Source organism: Triticum aestivum, chromosome 5B (assembly GCF_018294505.1).
Source record: "Triticum aestivum cultivar Chinese Spring chromosome 5B, IWGSC CS RefSeq v2.1, whole genome shotgun sequence".
NCBI classification, from domain to species: Eukaryota; Viridiplantae; Streptophyta; class Magnoliopsida; order Poales; family Poaceae; genus Triticum; species Triticum aestivum.
In genome coordinates this window covers 118,180,341-118,197,712 of record NC_057807.1, presented here as the reverse complement: position 1 = coordinate 118,197,712, position 17,372 = coordinate 118,180,341, and the positions used below count along the sequence as shown (strand labels likewise).

The following is a 17,372-nucleotide window of genomic DNA, read 5'->3' as shown; positions in this document are numbered from 1 at the left end:
AAAATTAGGGATCGGTAATGACCATTGGATCAATTATATACTACCCATCATTTTCAGTAGTATGATGTATTGTAAAAAGCCTCAACATTTTTAGTACGGAGGTAATATAGTAGTCGTATTTTTTTCTGCGAGTGAGTAGTAGTGGAGTAGTAAACTAGTAGTAATAATAAGTCGAATCCCCGGCAGGCGTGAAATGTCCATGAGCTATATACATCTCCCCTTGTTTTCTAGTGCTCAAGCCTCCTCCTTGGCAAACACCAAGCGATGGGCTCCCGTCGTCGTCCCAGTCTCACTACCTTAGTCCTGGTGCTCCTCTGCCTCTACCATGCGCCGCGCATGGCCCTGTCTCTCTCCTTCAATCTCAACTTCTCGGACCCCGGCGTCCCCAACCGCGGCGCGTCCATCAACTTGGCCGGCCAAGCGTCCCTCAGCTCGTCCACCCTCGAGCTGACGACGAACACAAGCGATGCACACATCCAGTACAGCACCGGCCGGGCGTCGTACGTGGACAAAGTGCCGCTATGGAACAGCGCCACCGGCGAGACGGCTAGCTTCACCACCACCTTCTCCTTCCGGATCACCCCGGACAGGGACAGCCCGTCCAACGCCGGCGACGGGATGGCCTTCTTCCTCGGCCATTTCCCTTCGGTGATCCCGCCCAAGAGCGAGGGCGGCAGCCTCGCCCTCCTCCCCGGCCTCACCAACGGCACAGGCGACAGCCGGATCGTCGCCGTCGAGTTCGACACTTTCCTCAACCCGCAGAACGCCGACATGAACGGGAACCACATCGGCATCGACGTCAACTCCGTCAACTCCACGGCGTCCACGGACACGACGACCAGCCCGGGCAGGAACCTGACGTCCTCGCACGTTATGACCGCCACTGTCAAGTACCACAATGGCTCCAAGTTGCTGGCAGTTGATCTCCTAATCGACGACGCCCTGTACCAGGTCAATGCAACCATTGACCTGAGAAGGTATCTGCCGGAGGAGGTTGCTATCGGCTTCTCGGCGGCCACTGGCTGGGCCGCCGAGCTGCACGAGATACTATCATGGTCATTCAGCTCCACTCTGCAGCTGGGATCCCGATTGGAATCCAACAAGGAAGCACCTCCGCCGGCTCAACTTCCAACTCCAACCAGCAGCAAGCACAAAATGTTGGTGGTGACCCTACTGTCCGTAGTGGTTCCGCTGCTATTTCTGCTGGTATGTGTGGCCATGATAACGATATGGCGGCGACACCAGAAAAGAAGATCAAAAAGAGCAAATGGAGACAGCAGTAGTGATAGCGACGACGAAGAGCACTGTGTCGACAGAGCTGACCTCGAGAGAGGTGTGGCTGCCGGTGGCCCCAAACGGTACACGTACCACGAGCTCGTCGCTGCAACAAGCAACTTCGCGGAGGAGGAGAAGCTCGGGCGAGGCGGCTTCGGTAGCGTTTACCAAGGCCACCTCACGCTCGCCGTCGCCGGTGGTGACCAAGAGCGTCGCGCGGTGGCGGTAAAGATGTTGTCAGCAGAGTCGTCGGCGCAGGGGAGAAAGGAGTTCGAGGCAGAGGTAAGAATCATCAGCAGGCTGAAGCATCGCAACCTTGTGCAGCTGCTGGGTTGGTGCGACAGCCGCAAGGGGCTCCTGCTTGTCTACGAGCTCGTCGCGGAGGGCAGTCTCGACAAGCATCTCTACAGCAAAGATGGATTCCTGATATGGCCACAGAGGTACAAGATCATCCTCGGCCTGGGATCCGCGCTGCGCTACCTCCACGGAGAGTGGGAGCAGAGCGTCGTCCACGGCGACATCAAGCCGAGCAACATCATGCTCGACTCCTCGCACTGCACCAAGCTGGGGGACTTCGGCCTGGCCCGGCTCGTGGACCACGGCACGGGATTACTGCAGACCACCAAGGCCGTGCTCGGCACCGCCGGGTACATCGACCCGGAGTTCGTCAACACGCGCCGGCCCAGCACAGAGTCCGACGTGTATAGCTTCGGCGTCCTCCTCCTGGAGATCGTCTCCGGCCGGCGGCCCGTGGTTGAAACCGCGGAGATATCCTTCACGCTGCTCAGGTGGGTGTGGAGCCTGTACGGCAGGGACGCGGTCCTTGACGCGGCGGATGAGCGGCTGAGGGGCGACGAGGGCGACGAGTGGTGGATGGAGCGGGTGCTCGTCGTCGGGCTCTGGTGCGCGCACCCGGACAGGAGCGAGCGGCCGTCTGTCGCACAGGCCATGAATATCCTTCAGTCCGAGGAGGCGAGGCTGCCGGCGCTCCCCCTCCATATGTACAGGACCGTGCCGGAACTTGAGTCATCCGGCCGGAACAGGGCGTTCTCCACCGACGGCACCGATTGCGTCGTCTCTTCTTTGGTCAACACCGTCGACGCCACTCTTTCTTCCGACTCGTCCCCGATCGCGTTGCTACGACGTTCCAAGGATCTAGCTAATTGATTGATTTCCTGTTGCGTCGCGCGTGCATTGACCGCTACAGTTATTTTGAAGGATTGGGCGCTGCGTTGAGGGACCTCGACTGGAAACAAAAACTGGGTCAGTCGATTTTAGACCTGCCCTTTATTTCAGATCAAACGACAAAAGCAAAACCACAGTGTTAACAGAATTGACTGACCCAAATTCTGGGTCAGTCGATTATGATCTTATGGCCCAGCCCAACTTTGTTGAAAACACACAATGGGCTGGTCAAAAGCGGACCCGTTAACCCATGACAAGAAAAACCCCAGCTACACTCGAATACATCTGGTCACATTGCTGCACAGATCCCTATGGACCATTCCTTTCCTTCCCTTCACGTCTCCTTTCTCCTCTCCTCGGGTGATGCCGCCGCCATCATGAATGGCAACTAGAGGTCAGATCCAGAAGGACACAGAGGAGGAAATCCCAAAGGACGACTAAAAGAGAAGAAGAAGCAGGAAGAACAATCCACAAAGTTTCTCATCACGGTATATATTTCATCTCACCTCCAGATGCCTACATGATTCATCCAAATTTGTATTTGTATTCTCCAAATTTGAAATTTGAATGCCTGGATCCAAAAAAATGACTTAGGAAACACGCAGAGTTGGTAGTTAAACTCGAAATCCATAGCCGTATTCTAATGGCTGGAAGCTTAGGGACAGAACATTACCAAAAGAGAAATTATTGCCCTGCAGAACTGAAATTCCTCAACATCACATTTGGAAACCATTAACGGATTCAAATCCATTTACATGCATGACAAAAAAAAAACAGAAATGGTTCAAGTTGAACTTCAGAAATCTTGCATATCAAAAGGCACCTGCTAGAAAAACTTAATAAATGAGCTATACTTTCTATTTTACAACATGGAGTAAGCTATACTTAAGAAATCTTACATATCAACTTAAGAAGCCATGCATATCAGCTATACTTTCTATTTTACAACATTTCAACATTACCTGGAGATATGCAGAAACCTTTTTGTAAATGTTCTCATCCAGTTTTGAAAATCAATGCGTAAATCACATAAATTTGATTAAGGAAATCACGGAACTAGTAATAATACAAACATGAATTATAGGAGGCCTATTACCCTACCTGAAGAAAAAATCAAAAGCAAAAGAAAAAACAAAAATACACATCAATTTTAATGGAACTAACTGTCTTTAATTGCACATGCAGGGTTCAGAAATTGCGCAAAGTCAATGTCGGCAACAATATCTACAGGCTTGACTAAATCATTTTCCAAACAAGAATAACAAGAGAGTAGGAATCTGGAATATGAAAGCATCAATTTTGATTGACGTGGCAACCAACCATTGTTACTATGACTTATTGGACTGCCATGATGTTTATTATATAAACAATTTCTTATGCAGGCTTCATAATTTGCAAAAGTACAAGATCATCAAAGAACAACGACAGTGTGGATAAAAAAAGTATTATCAACATGGTAAGAACGAGTAAAATCAAAATGAATGCAGAGACACAACTACTTCACATGCAGTGAAGCCATTTTTCTGCGAGTACTACTGTCATTTACCTTCAAATAAACATGCTAGTCATGAGAAAATTCCATTTGTAGGTTACAAATGTTGCACAAGTTCGAGGTCGGCAACAACAACTGCACAGGGGAGTAAATGAAAATGTCAACAAGGTTAAATCAAAGTTCATTCACAAACACTGCTAGAAAGCTTGGCATTGAAGGCATTTTGCCCCTATTGCAACCATTAATACTCCGATTAACTATCCAACATATATGGCCATCATGTGAAAATTCCATATGAAGTGTACTAAAGTTGCACAAGATCGATGTCAGCTACAAAAGCTACATGAGTAGCAAATCCAAATGTCAACAAGGAGAGTATGCAATGTTTTACAGGAGCAAAGGGACCAAAACTTCAGATTATCTTAGCTAAAAAAATAGATTACTAATGCAATGAAATTCTTATGCAGGTGCCAAAAATTACACACATGGAATACTAGAAACTGGAAAGTCAATATAAAAATTGTTGTGATTGGAGAATAATAAGATTTTTGGAAAATTGCATTTGCAGGTCTCAGAAGTTGCACAAATGGATAGTGAGCAACTAGGACATTAAGGGATAGAAAATCATATTGTAATTAACAACAAGGTATGCAACACTATTACAACAACATTAGTAGACGTCAAAATAATAATAAAAAATTCAATTGCATTCCTCTTTTTTGGGCATCAAATGGCATTGAAACTATGACTCGTATATTCATTATGATAAAAAAATGCAGGAAACAGAAGGTGCAAAGTTTGGAGATCAAGATTTGCAACTACAAGTGGGGTAAGTACCACACAATCTCAAGTAAGGAGGTGCCACAAATGACTCTAATGAGCCATCTTAATACTGACAACATCTCAGTACCAATTGCAAGCTTCAGTTCTCTATTAAAATGCAGATACAGAAAGGAGGAAGTTGATGAATCAACAGATAACCAAATGAGACAAGATGGTTCTAGATAGACCATACAATGCAGATCCAGAACAATCGAGAAGTTCAAAAATTAGTTGAGGACTAAAGAATAGGAATGTTATTGAAGCAATCAGAAGCAAGTAGAATTTTACAAAGACAAAGAAGAAAAGGAGATAAGAAGTACAAACAAGATTCCAGGAGCAGAAATAATCATTTACATACTCTAAGTGTTATGCTAGTCAGAAAAACTTGTAATAGCTAAGTGAGAACTTGTAATTTAAGGAATAGTCGTCACGGAAGTTAAACTCTACATAAATAAAAAAAACTATGTTTAAATCTGTTGATACATTGTTTGCGACGTTACATGTGAACTATGAACGCAATCATAACTGTGCATTGCAGAAATGAATTTGAACGAACTGAGAATGACCAAAATACATACAGATACAGGTAGAGTGTACTCCCTCCGTCCTTTAAAGAGTGTACTTCCAACTTTGTTGGAGGGTCAAACTATTTCAAAGTTTGACCAAGTTTGTGCAAAAATATATCAATGTTTGTGAAATCAAATAGGTACTCCTTGCTCAGTGTACAGAGCAAGGTGTACGTACTACTTTAGCAAGGTGACCCTAACATTGGAGGGTACTACTTTAGTGATCTAAACGCTCTTATATTAGTTTACAGAGGGAGTAGCTAATTGATTGATTTCCTGTTGCCTTCCCATTGTTGATTGTTCTTGAGATAGCCACGCCGAGCGGTCGTCAGGTGTGCATTGACAGCTACAATTATTTTGAAGTACTGGCCGCTACACTGATGCCGAGCAGAGTGATTCATGGTCGGATTAATTTGGTTCATGATTTCGCTGGATTAACTTCTCTGGTCGATCTTGTATGTACCAACCGTGGATATTGTCGGATATTCGGGGTATTGCATGTATTCTCTCTTTCCTCTTGAACTAGATTCCCTTGGCCCATGGCCCCATGCTATCACCTCTTCGACACAAATTACACAATAAACAAATATGTCACCATAACCTTTAAATAAATTTGTGCAAATTTAAATTTGTTTATGTATTTGAATTTCTCACGGCCAGCCCTACGAAACTAGTACAATATATTCCAAATTAAATTGTGAGCCCCAGATAAAATTAAACTGTGCATGGCTCAAAACAAGTTACATAAACTTTCACCAATGTTCAGACAAGTTGTTTATAAAGTTCTTCTGTTCCAAATACATTTTCTAGCAAAGTTTTTTCTTTAATATTTCTAACAAAGTGCAGACCCACTAATAAGAAAATTCTTCAACTCCTGATACTGTTTATTTAGCCCTTTACAGCAAAAATGAGAAGTTCTTCACTCCTTCCAGCAAAGTACACTAATTTAATGAAATGGTTATAAAAAGTTCTTTAGAATCTGAAATTAAAATTCAAGTAGGGAGTTAAAAAAATTCTACCACGAGACATCACATTCAGTTGAGGTCTTACATTGGGTCACTCTGTTTTGGCTGAGTCAAAAAATTCTTAAGAAGCTCTCTAATTCAAATCTTTTAATTAACTATGCCCTAATTTTAAAGCTCTCTCATTCGAGTAAGATATTCGATTTTTGAATTGGCACACATTTTGACTGGGTCAACAATTTCTCAAATCAATCGACAACAACTAGCCTATAAAAACGTATCATTCCGCGTACCCTCTCATCACCTAAAAAAAGGCATCAACTTGTGATACTGTAGCACCAATATAGTTTATGGAACCAACGATGTAGAAATTTCTCCATATAGTTATGGGTTGATTAACATATAACATAGAATCACACCACAAAAGGCACGTGAAAACACCGCATTATCTATACCTACTAATAAAAGAAACTAGATGATACCCCGCGCGTTGCTGCGGTAACCTTGCTAAATAAATGTATAAATAGCTGCTACAAAATGAAATAAAATCAATGCAAAGCAAATGTAAAGTTTCCTCAGTTTATTCATTTAAAAAATTAAAAACATGAAGCATGTAACGAAATGGTGTATACAAAGTGCAAAGAAATAGTTAACGAAATTTCATTTTCTTTCAAGAAGGAAAACATTAACTACATACATATTCTCCGACCATTCAACACACACGTCGTCCATGATAACTTCAAAAAAATGCCACATATTATCTTAAATAAGGTATTCATCTGGATAACAAATTTGGAGCCAATAAAGCGAAACTGAACATGCAAGCAAGAGAACAATACACATATTGTTAGTACATAAGCTGATTTCTTAAGTGGGCTCACTATACGCCCAAACAAAATATTACCAAAGCAACATTCAAGAAATAGTTTTTCTCATACTGATCAAGTCCCTCTTAACTCAGTCCACACTATTATCATTCTTGCCAACCATCGCCCTCTTTTTCTATGATAGAAAAAAGATACTCGCATAAGTATCATTGTTTTCTTTTCTTTTTTGCAGGTGAGAAATATCATTATTGATGGGAGAAAATGTCTTCACATGCATTTGCGTGTGTAAGCAAAACATCAATCAACAACCATACCTTCGACTATGAAATTTAGTCAATTCTGGATGCGCACTCCATATCCCCAGCATAAAGCTAGTGTCATAGTACCTGAAAGACATGAAATATGCATGTTATGATTAGAGAATCGACTTGACTTGCTCCAGGCATAAAACTAATATGAAAATTGTTAGCTTCCAGAAAATGGTGGACTTAAAATGTGAGAAGTCAATAAATACAACATGATTTGAGGAGGGGCGGTTGGCTGTTGATATGGCTGCATGAATATTTCTTTTCATGATTTACAACACCATGGACGAAGGAGAAATTTGATGTTCATCAGCATATAATGTGAATATTTCCGTGCATATGTTATTGATTCCTGGATATAAAAAAAATAATAGGTGGCATTAGGACAAAGATGTCAGTGGATACAAAAGATATAAATGGTGTGTGTAATAAGTTGTTACGAAGGACATAGGACTTTTCAAATTTGGGTAGCAGATCGATAGGCAGCATACATACCAAATATTGCAGGATAGTTGTGGAGACCACAATTCAAGCGGAAGGAATCCTATATGACAATGAAGTAGAGAACCGTTGTCACACTAACATAGTAACATGTGAAAATAAAACAAACAAACAATAAACTGAAACGGTTGACAAAAATCTAGTCTATGTGTTGAACACGTTAATATGATTACCCATGAAAAAGAGGAACACATGTTGATATATATACATAAACATGCCAACTTATAATTCCAAGTTTAAATATATCTGGAAATTACTTGCCTATGTACAATTGGTTGAAACGTTTAAGTATTTATCCTTAACAAATAACCTGTGTAGAAACTTCACCCACCTTTTTTAGTATGACATTTTAGCAAATAATTGATGTGCTTGCCAGCAAGCAAGAACCTGAAAATAAAAAAGGCCACTTGGCATCTTTTACCAATCTGACGGATGCTTAGACAATCTGAAGTTAATAGGTGAATAAATAAATTGTATTACAGGGGGCCTTCAACATGGAGGATGTGAAGAATTAGCCAACCGCAAGTCTAAATGAGATATGATGAAATCTTAAGACCTGCATGTTTTCACTCAATCGAGCGGGGATTCAGATTTGCAGGAGCATGTGTTAAATCAATCAAATTTTGGTACTGTACGTCAGTTCGTGGCACCGGCAACCGGCGGAGGAGCGTCGATCGCGGCGACGGCGGCTGGCCGGCAGAGCCTCGGGCGTGGCGGCGGCTAACCGGGAGACTGGCCTGGAAGCGACCAGCGTGGCGGCGGCTGGCCGCGGAACGGAGCCGACGGCTGGTCTTGGGATTGGGCAGGGAGCACCGGTCGTGGCGGCGGCTGGACGGGGAAGCATAAGGAATGCAACGTGGAATAGGCTAAGAACGGGTCCTAATCCCCACCAACAATCAAAAAGCCCAGCCCACCGACGAAAGCTTGGCTCGGATAGCTCAGCGCACACAGGACACACGAAACGTTATTTTCCACTTAGCGGTGGCAGCCCCCCGTAAATTTCATCACCTCCTGATCGGACGGTTGTAGATTGCGGTGCTATACTACATCAACAGCTAGAATAATTCAGATGACGTGGCTCGCTATGGATGCAGAGAAATAAGGTAGTGGGGATCTCCTATTTAGATATAGTAGATAGGTATTCTTAGTCTGTCCTGCTATTTTATAGAAAACCCCCAGATTTTTCTTACATTAAACCCGCAGTAGATATAAAATATTTTTTTAAAATACTCATATCTTCTTAACCATAACTCCAAATTTAACATGTTATATATGAATTTTGATTAAAAAATATGTAGAATCTGAATATATATGTTGTTATTTTACCTGTTAACAATTTAAGAAAATACAATCTAAGTTAGTGATTATGGTGCAATCTTAATCAATAATGCATTATCCGTCTTTCTTTCATATCGGTAGTGATTCGGATAGGGGATGAACATGTTGAAATAGAATACATGCGGAATCTTGAATTGCATTTTTCTAGGCTAAGACCAGATTTGTTTGGGTCGTAGCTACAAATTCTCGGATTATAGACCACTTTTCGTGAATTAAGAGCGTGTGGTATTTTTTTCTCCTGTTGCAACGCACGGGCCTTTTTGCTAGTAAGTAAAAAAAAACACTCTCCATCATCTCCCACACTCACCAAACCTAATATTCCTCAGTTTCAAAATGTAAGTTGTATCAGTTTTTTAAGTCAATTTTCTTTAACTTAGACCAAGTTCAGAGCCAAAATATCGACATCCATAATATTAATTAAGTAAGTATGAAAATTTTATTTCATGATGAATCTAATTATACCGATTCAACATTATGGATATTGATACATTTCTCTATAAATTTGATCAAACTTAAAAAATTTGACTTAAAAATCACCACAAATTTTGAAACAAAGGGAGTAAAAAAAGATATATGAAAACCCAACAGCACCAACAGCGCAACAAAGAGCCACCAATCCTTTTACTTCTTACTTATTCGGCACCTCACTCAAGCCTATTCACCAGCACTCACATATACAAGATTGACCAAGGAGAAAACATGCGTGCATCAATTTTTCTCTTCAACACCAGCGACGGAAGCATGCACACACCAAAATACGAAGTGCATATCAGAAGAAAAAATATCTTAGGTGCTACGGCCCGTAGCACAAATCCATGATACAAACAACAAAATTTGCATGAGCGGGAGATACTTGTGGAGGTCGGCCTCAAAGGAAGCAGTGAAGGGGACAAAGGAGAAGGCGCAGAGGAGGAGGCGTGGTGGTAGTAGGTGATAGGGTATCGCGACAGAGGAGGCATGCGAGGAGTTAGGGGCGGATGGTGGCAGCACCAGATCTCAAGGCTCCCTAGCTGTGGCTGCATGGGAGAAATGAAGGAGTTTTACGCAAAAGCATGAAGCAGAGTGGCGGGTGTCTTTTTTGCAAGAGTGCGACAACTAGCCTCACACCCGTTATATGTAGATCGAACGGTCAAATTTTTTGGATGACAGGTGCACCAACATCACCAACAGAGAGTAGAGATATGGTAACTTCGATAGGTATTCTTTTTTCCTTGTATGGGAAATTATCATACCACAAGATGCCTAGATGGCATCTCTTTCATTCCCAAGACATTGTTGACAACACACGGCAAATCATTTTGAACTATCATGACATCTGGTATCATTAAGGTGACAATTAGGTTGCACAAAATAAATCACAATCCATCAATTAGCGGCAATAAGGTGGAAAGTTCAACCTACTTATACTTTTTACGCTCATTTGCCACAATCTCTTTATAAATTTGCCATTGAAAAGAACTAATGTACTTGCCATGCTAGAAATTATAATTTTTCTCAATAATCTACTTGCCATGACTTTGCATAGGCAAATTGTTTGCCATCAGTTGTGTATACAATTTTTAAAAAACATGGCAAGTTTGCGATATGCTTTGTGTTCACTTTCTTTTACATTGCTTCTTTTGCCATGGATCATGGCAATTTTCTTTTGTACTGCTCACATGGCAAATTCAGATTTTTTTCCCAACTGTATTTTCTTTCTTTGTATCACATCGCAAATCATTCACTAGCTTGCTATGTGCCCATTTTACAAAAAAAGTCCCAAAACTTGCCATGTCTTTTTTAGATAACAAATTTTCCTAACACGTTCCATGTGTGGACTGCAAATTTCCTAAATTTGCAATCACTTTTCAAAGAACACAAATTATATATTTGTCTTGAGTCCTTTTTCAAAGCCCCCCAAAAGTTGCCATGTGTTTTTTTAGATAAGATTTTCCTTAATTTTTGCCATGTGCCCCATTGCAAGTTCCTAAAATTTCCATCATGTTCAAAGTACAAAATCCCGAAGTTTGCCATCTTATCCACAAGAATAAAATCCATAATTTTGCCATGTGATCATAAAAAAATTCAAAAAAATTGCCACGTGTTTTTAGAGAACAAACTCGTAAATGTGCAGTTTTTTTTCAACCGTGGCAAACTATGTTGATATTGTATACCCTTTTCGCTATTTTATTATAATAAACATGGCAATTTTCATATGTTGTCATTACTTGTGCATGGCAAAATAAAGAGCGGACGTTTTGACACAAGACATGGCAATTTTTGTAAAGCAACATGGCAAATTTTTGGCAAAACTACATGGCAAGTTTTGTTGTACCACGACATTTTTTTTCTTTTTCTTATTCATGATGGCAATTTTTATTTGTTTTACCATGGAAAATAATATTTTTGGACCATGGCACATTTCTTTTTTTATTTACATTTTCATGATGGAAGATTTATTTGCTGTACCATGGAAATTATATTTTGTTCACCATGGAAAATTATAATTTTGGACCATGGTAAATTTCTATTTTTCTTAATTTTATTGATGAAAAATTTACCGCGGCAATTTCCATGGTACATGAAACAAACATTGTTTTTAAGTTTTATTTTTAATGTTATTTAGAGATGGCATTTTTTGTTTCTCACGCATGGCAATTTGGCAGTTTGATAAGGCCGACTTATGTTCAAACATACCCCCTCCCCCCCCCCCACACACACAATATCATGCAAATTTACGCTTTTTTTCATATTCACCATGACAATTTCTACTAATATTTTTTCTATCTAAACTTTTACATGGCAAATTTAATTATGCACGTTTTTATTTTTTAATGTACTAAACGTCGGCAATTTTTGTGTGTCTAAGTTGGCAATTAATTTTTTTGTACACTCCATGTCTTAATGCAGATGTCATTTTTGAATTTTATGTATTGCATATATATATATATATATATATATATAGTTTTTGGGCAGTTTTTTGTCTACTACTAGTTTTTTGTGTCTCTATTTTTAATTTTTATTTTTTGGGTGCAAAAGGGATTTGTGTTTGGGCCAGGAAGCTAGCATTAACTATGGTTCGGGTCCACTTCGACTCGGTGGCCCAGCCGTAGTTCTAGCTAAGCCAGGCGGCAGGCAACGGTCCGCAGCAATTGAACTTCAATTTTCGGCAAGATTCCCCCACACGGCCGCCGTTCCCCTCTCCTCCATCCTCCACTGGCGTCTCGTCTGCTCGTCGAGAAGCTCAAACCCTAGTCTCGCCAAACCCTAATCTTGCTGAGCCCCAGCAGATGGCGGAGCCCTTCCCCACCAGCGACCCGAGAGATCTCAGAATCATAGCCCATGTGCTCTATGGTCTTCCCCGACTGCCAGGCGGTGGAGGAGGCGCGGTGCGCGATCGAGAGGCTCGTCGCCCTGGCGGTGCTGTGGAGGGCAGGGGCGACGCGCCGCTGGGGAGCGACCACGGGGTCACAGGAGATGCCGTCACATCCAGTATCCCTTCCGTACCAGAGGCGGCCCGTGGCCCCGATCTGGAGGGCCTCGCCGGCCGAGGAGCAGGTAAAGGGCTTCCATCAGAGGCACGTCGTCGCGGTCGCGTGGAGGGCAGGGGCGCCGAGCCGCTGGGGAGCGACCACGGGGTCACAGGAGAGGCCGTCACATCCAGCGCCCCTTCCGTACCAGAGGCGGCCCGTGGCCCCGATCTGGAGGGTCTCGCCGGCCGAGGAGCAGCTAAAGGGCTTCCATCAGAGGCACGTCGCCGCGGTCGCGTGGAGGGCAGGGGCGCCGCGCCGCTGGTGAGCGACCACGGGGTCACAGGAGAGGCGGTCACATCCAGTGCCCCTCTCGTATCTGAGGCGGCCCGTGGCGACGATCTGGAGGGCATCGCCGGCCAAGGAGCAGGCGTAGGAGAAGACTTCTCCTGCAGCAGTATGAGAGGACCGGGTCCCCAAGAGGAGGCTGCTGCCCCAACAGCTAGAGTCAGTTTGGATCCTGGATCCTGCAGCCAGGAAGAGCTGGGGGGTGGAGAGGATCTTGTGTCTCAGAATCTGGTCCACGATCTCACTCTTGTCAGCACCAATAATGTTACCGCGGCTCTCAGTAAGACCAACTCTCCAGTTTCTCACTTCAGAATTGACTCCATTCTGTTTGTCACTGAGCAGTTAGACGATTGGTTTAAGTTGCTGGTGACCAAGAAGGTCAAAGAAGTTGTAGTGGTAAATCGCAGATGGCCCAAGACAGTGGTTGATTTCCCAATCAACGGCTTAGACAACACTGGAGTCCAGCAGTTGAGCATATGTTTCTGCAAGATTCCGGATGCATTAGTGTATGACATGGACACCCTGCTGGTGCTCGACTTATCCCATTGCTATATCAGCAAAGAAACTCTTCATGATATGGTTTACAGATGTAAAAAATTGAGAGAGATACATCTGGGTTATCACAAGGAATCTATTCTTGTTTCTTCAGGAACTCTGCAATTGATACAGCTGTGGTTCTCCCAGATGGATTTAATAGAGGTCCGGGCACCTCTACTCCAAAAAATCACAGTGTCAGCTGTGCCAAAGGGCAAGGATAAGCTCAGAGTACGCCTTCAGGGCTGTTCACAACTACATACTCTAGTTGGCAATATATCTGCTCAGGCGATTCTGATAGAAGGTCATGATATAAGAATGGTATGCAACTGTTTCTGTGCTGTTTCATTCTGTAAAAGACGGTGTTATTCAGTTTAGCCTTTTTCGACACTTATCCTTATATGTTCTGAAATTTGCACAATGCAATAGTATTTGAAATCTTGCAATTCAACCATACCTAATCTGATCCCTTTGAACAATAATGAGTTTCTTGGTTCTTTTTTTACTGTTTGTATAGGGGACCAAGTTGATGACCACATTGAAGAATCTCCATATTGTTGTATCCCTGTCCAAAGAAAAAGAGCGAAAGCACCTCTTAAATATCTTCAAATACTTCCCCTATCTTGAGAAGTTAACACTATGGGTAAGGGCCTTAACTTCTGAATTTCGGAGTTTCCCTATGGATTCTGAATCACCTGACAGTCTAGCCAAAACAGAATACAAAAAACATCCTTCGTGTGTTCATTTTAGTACCACTGCCTTTTTTCCTTCGTTTCTTGATTGCTGATCTTCACATGAAACCTGATGCATATCTGTGTTGTTAAGCTAATTCTTCTTTTCACTGTTTGGCAAGTCCATGGGGTAATCCTCAGAAATAGAGTAGAAATCATGTGCTTTATGTAATTATCATGCTTTGCGAGTTTTATTTAACTTTCCTGTTATTGCCACTAAGATCACCGTTATTTATTTCATTTTGAAGGCACTTCAAGGTTTACCACAACATACCCACATTTTCTTGCATGTTATATTATATACTCCGTATAACTGTGTGTGTGTTACTTATTAACGTATCATATCAACACTATCAAAATGCATACTCGAAATATATCATTGATACGCTGCCGTGTTAGATCAAATCTATCCAGTGAGCAATGCTATAGTAGCCATAAGACACTCCTTTTTCTTTTTGCTTGTGAGTTGGTTTGCCGCGTGTTAATTGTCAGGCGTCTATTTTCTTCTTCTTAAAAACAGCGCATGGACGATGTATCAAGCGATGAAGCCGTGGAGGCTGCAATTGACGACTGGGCAGATGAACTCAGGGCACTTGAGATCATGCGCCATCTCCGTTTGTTGCAGTTTCAAGGATTTAAAGGCGGAGACTTTGAAGTTTGTATCGCTGAAGCATTTCTCAAGCTTTCCACATCGCTTAGGGACCTTGTAATTGAATCTGACATGGAGGATACGTTCGAGAGGGCGAAAAGTGCTTTTAAGCCGCCAAGTCAAGTAAATATCTCGTACCAGAAGTCAAGCGTTGCTGCATTGGAATAAAGGTAAGCTTCTAAATATAACATGTTGCCTTCTATAAGATATCTGTATTGGCAACATTACTAGCAAGTACTGATGACGAAATAATAGGTACTCCCTCTGTCCCACAATATAAGACGTTTTTGCAAGCTGTTTTTGCTAGCTAGCAAAAACATTTTATATTGTGGGCCGGAGGGAGTAATACGTGATATACCCTCAGAATACAGAGTTTTCAATAGCAGTGAGTTGATTAGTAGGTATATAAATGTACATTGATGACATGTGAATTTTTTGTTGCATGTAACTGTAGGCTCAGACAAACCGGGCATGAGCCAAGGAATCACAGTTACTAAGTCACAATTGATCTGAAAAATGCAATGCAAAGTCTACAATGTGGCCGCCAATAGATAGAAAGCATCCAGGTGCTGAGTGTACAACACAGGTTTGTTGTAACACTAAATTTCACAAGGAATGAGTTCTTGTAAATGTTACTCGGTTGTTGCAGCCACTTGCTGCATCTGAATGGGTTGGAGCTTTTGCTGAAAACTTGGTAGTGTTGTTTACTTGCATTTTGAGCTTCTGAGATCAAACGATGGTATCCGCTGATTGAGTTCACATTCGGAAGTAGTAATGTATGTTTTTGTGTTTGCAATACTGTATTGTATCACAGGGATATTCTGTATTGATATTTGTATAACTGAGGTTATTACACTTTTTCTCACTTTCATGTCTACATAGAACTTCAGAGTTGGTAGTAGTGGCTTCCCTGGCTACAGGTGTTTTGTTGCTTGATTGGAAAATTGTTTCTTCCTGATGTCAGTGGTACATTTTTATACAATTGGGATGCGCTCCTGCAATCTTTCAGATGCGCTATTAGGGAGGTAGATATTCCTAGGTTTCAGGTTGTCAATACTTAAGATGTGGTATCGTTGAGGAATATTCATAACATTTTTTTTTGAAACAGAGAAATATTCCGGCATCGACAAACGGCGTTTGAGCTAGGAAAAGTTGATAAATAAAGCGAAATGCTACATCCACGTAAACATTTACGTACGTTTACGGGTCAGTCTGACTTCGATAACTGATTGGATTAAGGGGAGGGTGAGGCTCACCCCCCCTGAAAATCAGGGGGGGGGGGGGGGGGGGAGGGTAGGCATTCCCTTTCTAGCTCCACCCCCGATGCCCAATGCTATCATTCATTTTGCCATCATCACTGCATAAACCTCCATTTCTTGGGCATCTGTTGGTTCTTCTCTTGCATCGACGCCCTCCATTCTCCACCCTCTTTAGTCCTCCCCTAAATTCTAACATGTAATCCGAAGCTCCCCAACCCTAACATCACTGAATCTATTCCTCCCCGCAATGTTGTTGCCACTATCAAGTTCCTCCCGGCAACGCTAACCACTATGCGGCGTGATCTCCCGCAGCTGCACTATCATCGCCACTCACAATGTGATTGCCTTCCGGAGCTTCACCAAACTTCCAGTCGACGGACATAGAGAAAAAGGTTTCCATTCATCAGTTATTTAGTTTCGATTTGCTAACTATTTTATACTACAATGGCAGGGCCTCTCCCGACCATACTTTGAGGACACTGGAATAGAAGGGAAAAAAATGGTAGGCATGCATATTATTAAAAAGAATGAAAAAACGGCATAAAGTGTACCTATGTAAACTAATATAAAAGCGTTTAGATTACTATTTTAGTGATCTAAACACTCTTATATTAACTTTAGTGATCTAAACACTTATATATTAAGTACTAGCTAAATACCCGTGCGTTGCCGCGGACCAACAAATTTAAACGTGAGACATTGATCAAACATAATTTTTATTCATGGCAGGTACATTGCATCCGGTTTATGATTATGTTGCTACCACAACGTTTGCCCGGCTCCAGCGAGGGAGGGGCGATGACAGCGGCGCGCCTTCGGCTTGCTTCGGTGCTTTAGTCGTCGCTAGGTGGTCTACGGATCTGGATGTAATTTTTTATTATTTTCAGTGTTCGTTGTACTACCATGATTGAAGATGAATAGATTGGAAGTTTTTCCCGCAAAAAAAATAAAAATTATCGCTTATACACTTGCTGATAAAAAAATTCTACTCATACTCAAATTCCAGCTAACATATTTATTATTCCCTCCGTTTTTGTATACAAAGCCAAATTATTGTGTGTAAAATCTCTCATGTTCCACGCCAATTAGTCATCGTGCATCTCGTGCCTCTTTCTCTATGATTGCATAC

General features: G+C 42.2%; 2 protein-coding genes and 1 long non-coding RNA gene across 4 annotated transcripts; all 3 read left to right on the top strand.

Moving 5' to 3' along the window:
* Positions 1-150: 150 nt before the first annotated feature.
* On the top strand, positions 151-2,646 carry LOC123110719 (L-type lectin-domain containing receptor kinase IX.1-like). The gene has a single exon (XM_044531310.1). It carries the CDS (start codon positions 265-267, stop codon positions 2,440-2,442), a length of 2,178 nt encoding a protein of 725 aa, XP_044387245.1. The 5' UTR covers positions 151-264; the 3' UTR covers positions 2,443-2,646.
* Positions 2,647-2,780: 134 nt separating this feature from the next.
* Positions 2,781-5,202, top strand: LOC123110720 (uncharacterized). Of its 2 annotated transcripts, XR_006453570.1 has the most exons (5): positions 2,781-2,948; positions 3,646-3,729; positions 3,843-4,598; positions 4,732-4,781; positions 4,897-5,202. It is a non-coding gene; the product is annotated as an uncharacterized lncRNA (long non-coding RNA). The 2 variants fall into 2 exon arrangements; XR_006453569.1 differs by having other exon boundaries at positions 3,646-4,598.
* Positions 5,203-12,409: 7,207 nt separating this feature from the next.
* Positions 12,410-15,849, top strand: LOC123110718 (uncharacterized). Its single transcript, XM_044531309.1, has 4 exons — positions 12,410-13,925; positions 14,122-14,247; positions 14,856-15,154; positions 15,439-15,849. Exons 1-3 carry the CDS (start codon positions 12,543-12,545, stop codon positions 15,150-15,152), a joined length of 1,806 nt encoding a protein of 601 aa, XP_044387244.1. The 5' UTR covers positions 12,410-12,542; the 3' UTR covers positions 15,153-15,154; positions 15,439-15,849.
* Positions 15,850-17,372: the final 1,523 nt, after the last annotated feature.

Coding starts and splice junctions, on each gene's coding strand:
- LOC123110719 (XM_044531310.1), top strand. CDS start 265: ATGGGCTCCCGTCGTCGTCCCAGTCTCACTACCTTAGTCCTGGTGCTC.
- LOC123110718 (XM_044531309.1), top strand. CDS start 12,543: ATGGCGGAGCCCTTCCCCACCAGCGACCCGAGAGATCTCAGAATCATA. Junction 13,926..14,121: donor AAGGTCATGATATAAGAATG/GTATGCAACTGT, acceptor CTGTTTGTATAG/GGGACCAAGTTGATGACCAC. Junction 14,248..14,855: donor TTGAGAAGTTAACACTATGG/GTAAGGGCCTTA, acceptor TCTTAAAAACAG/CGCATGGACGATGTATCAAG.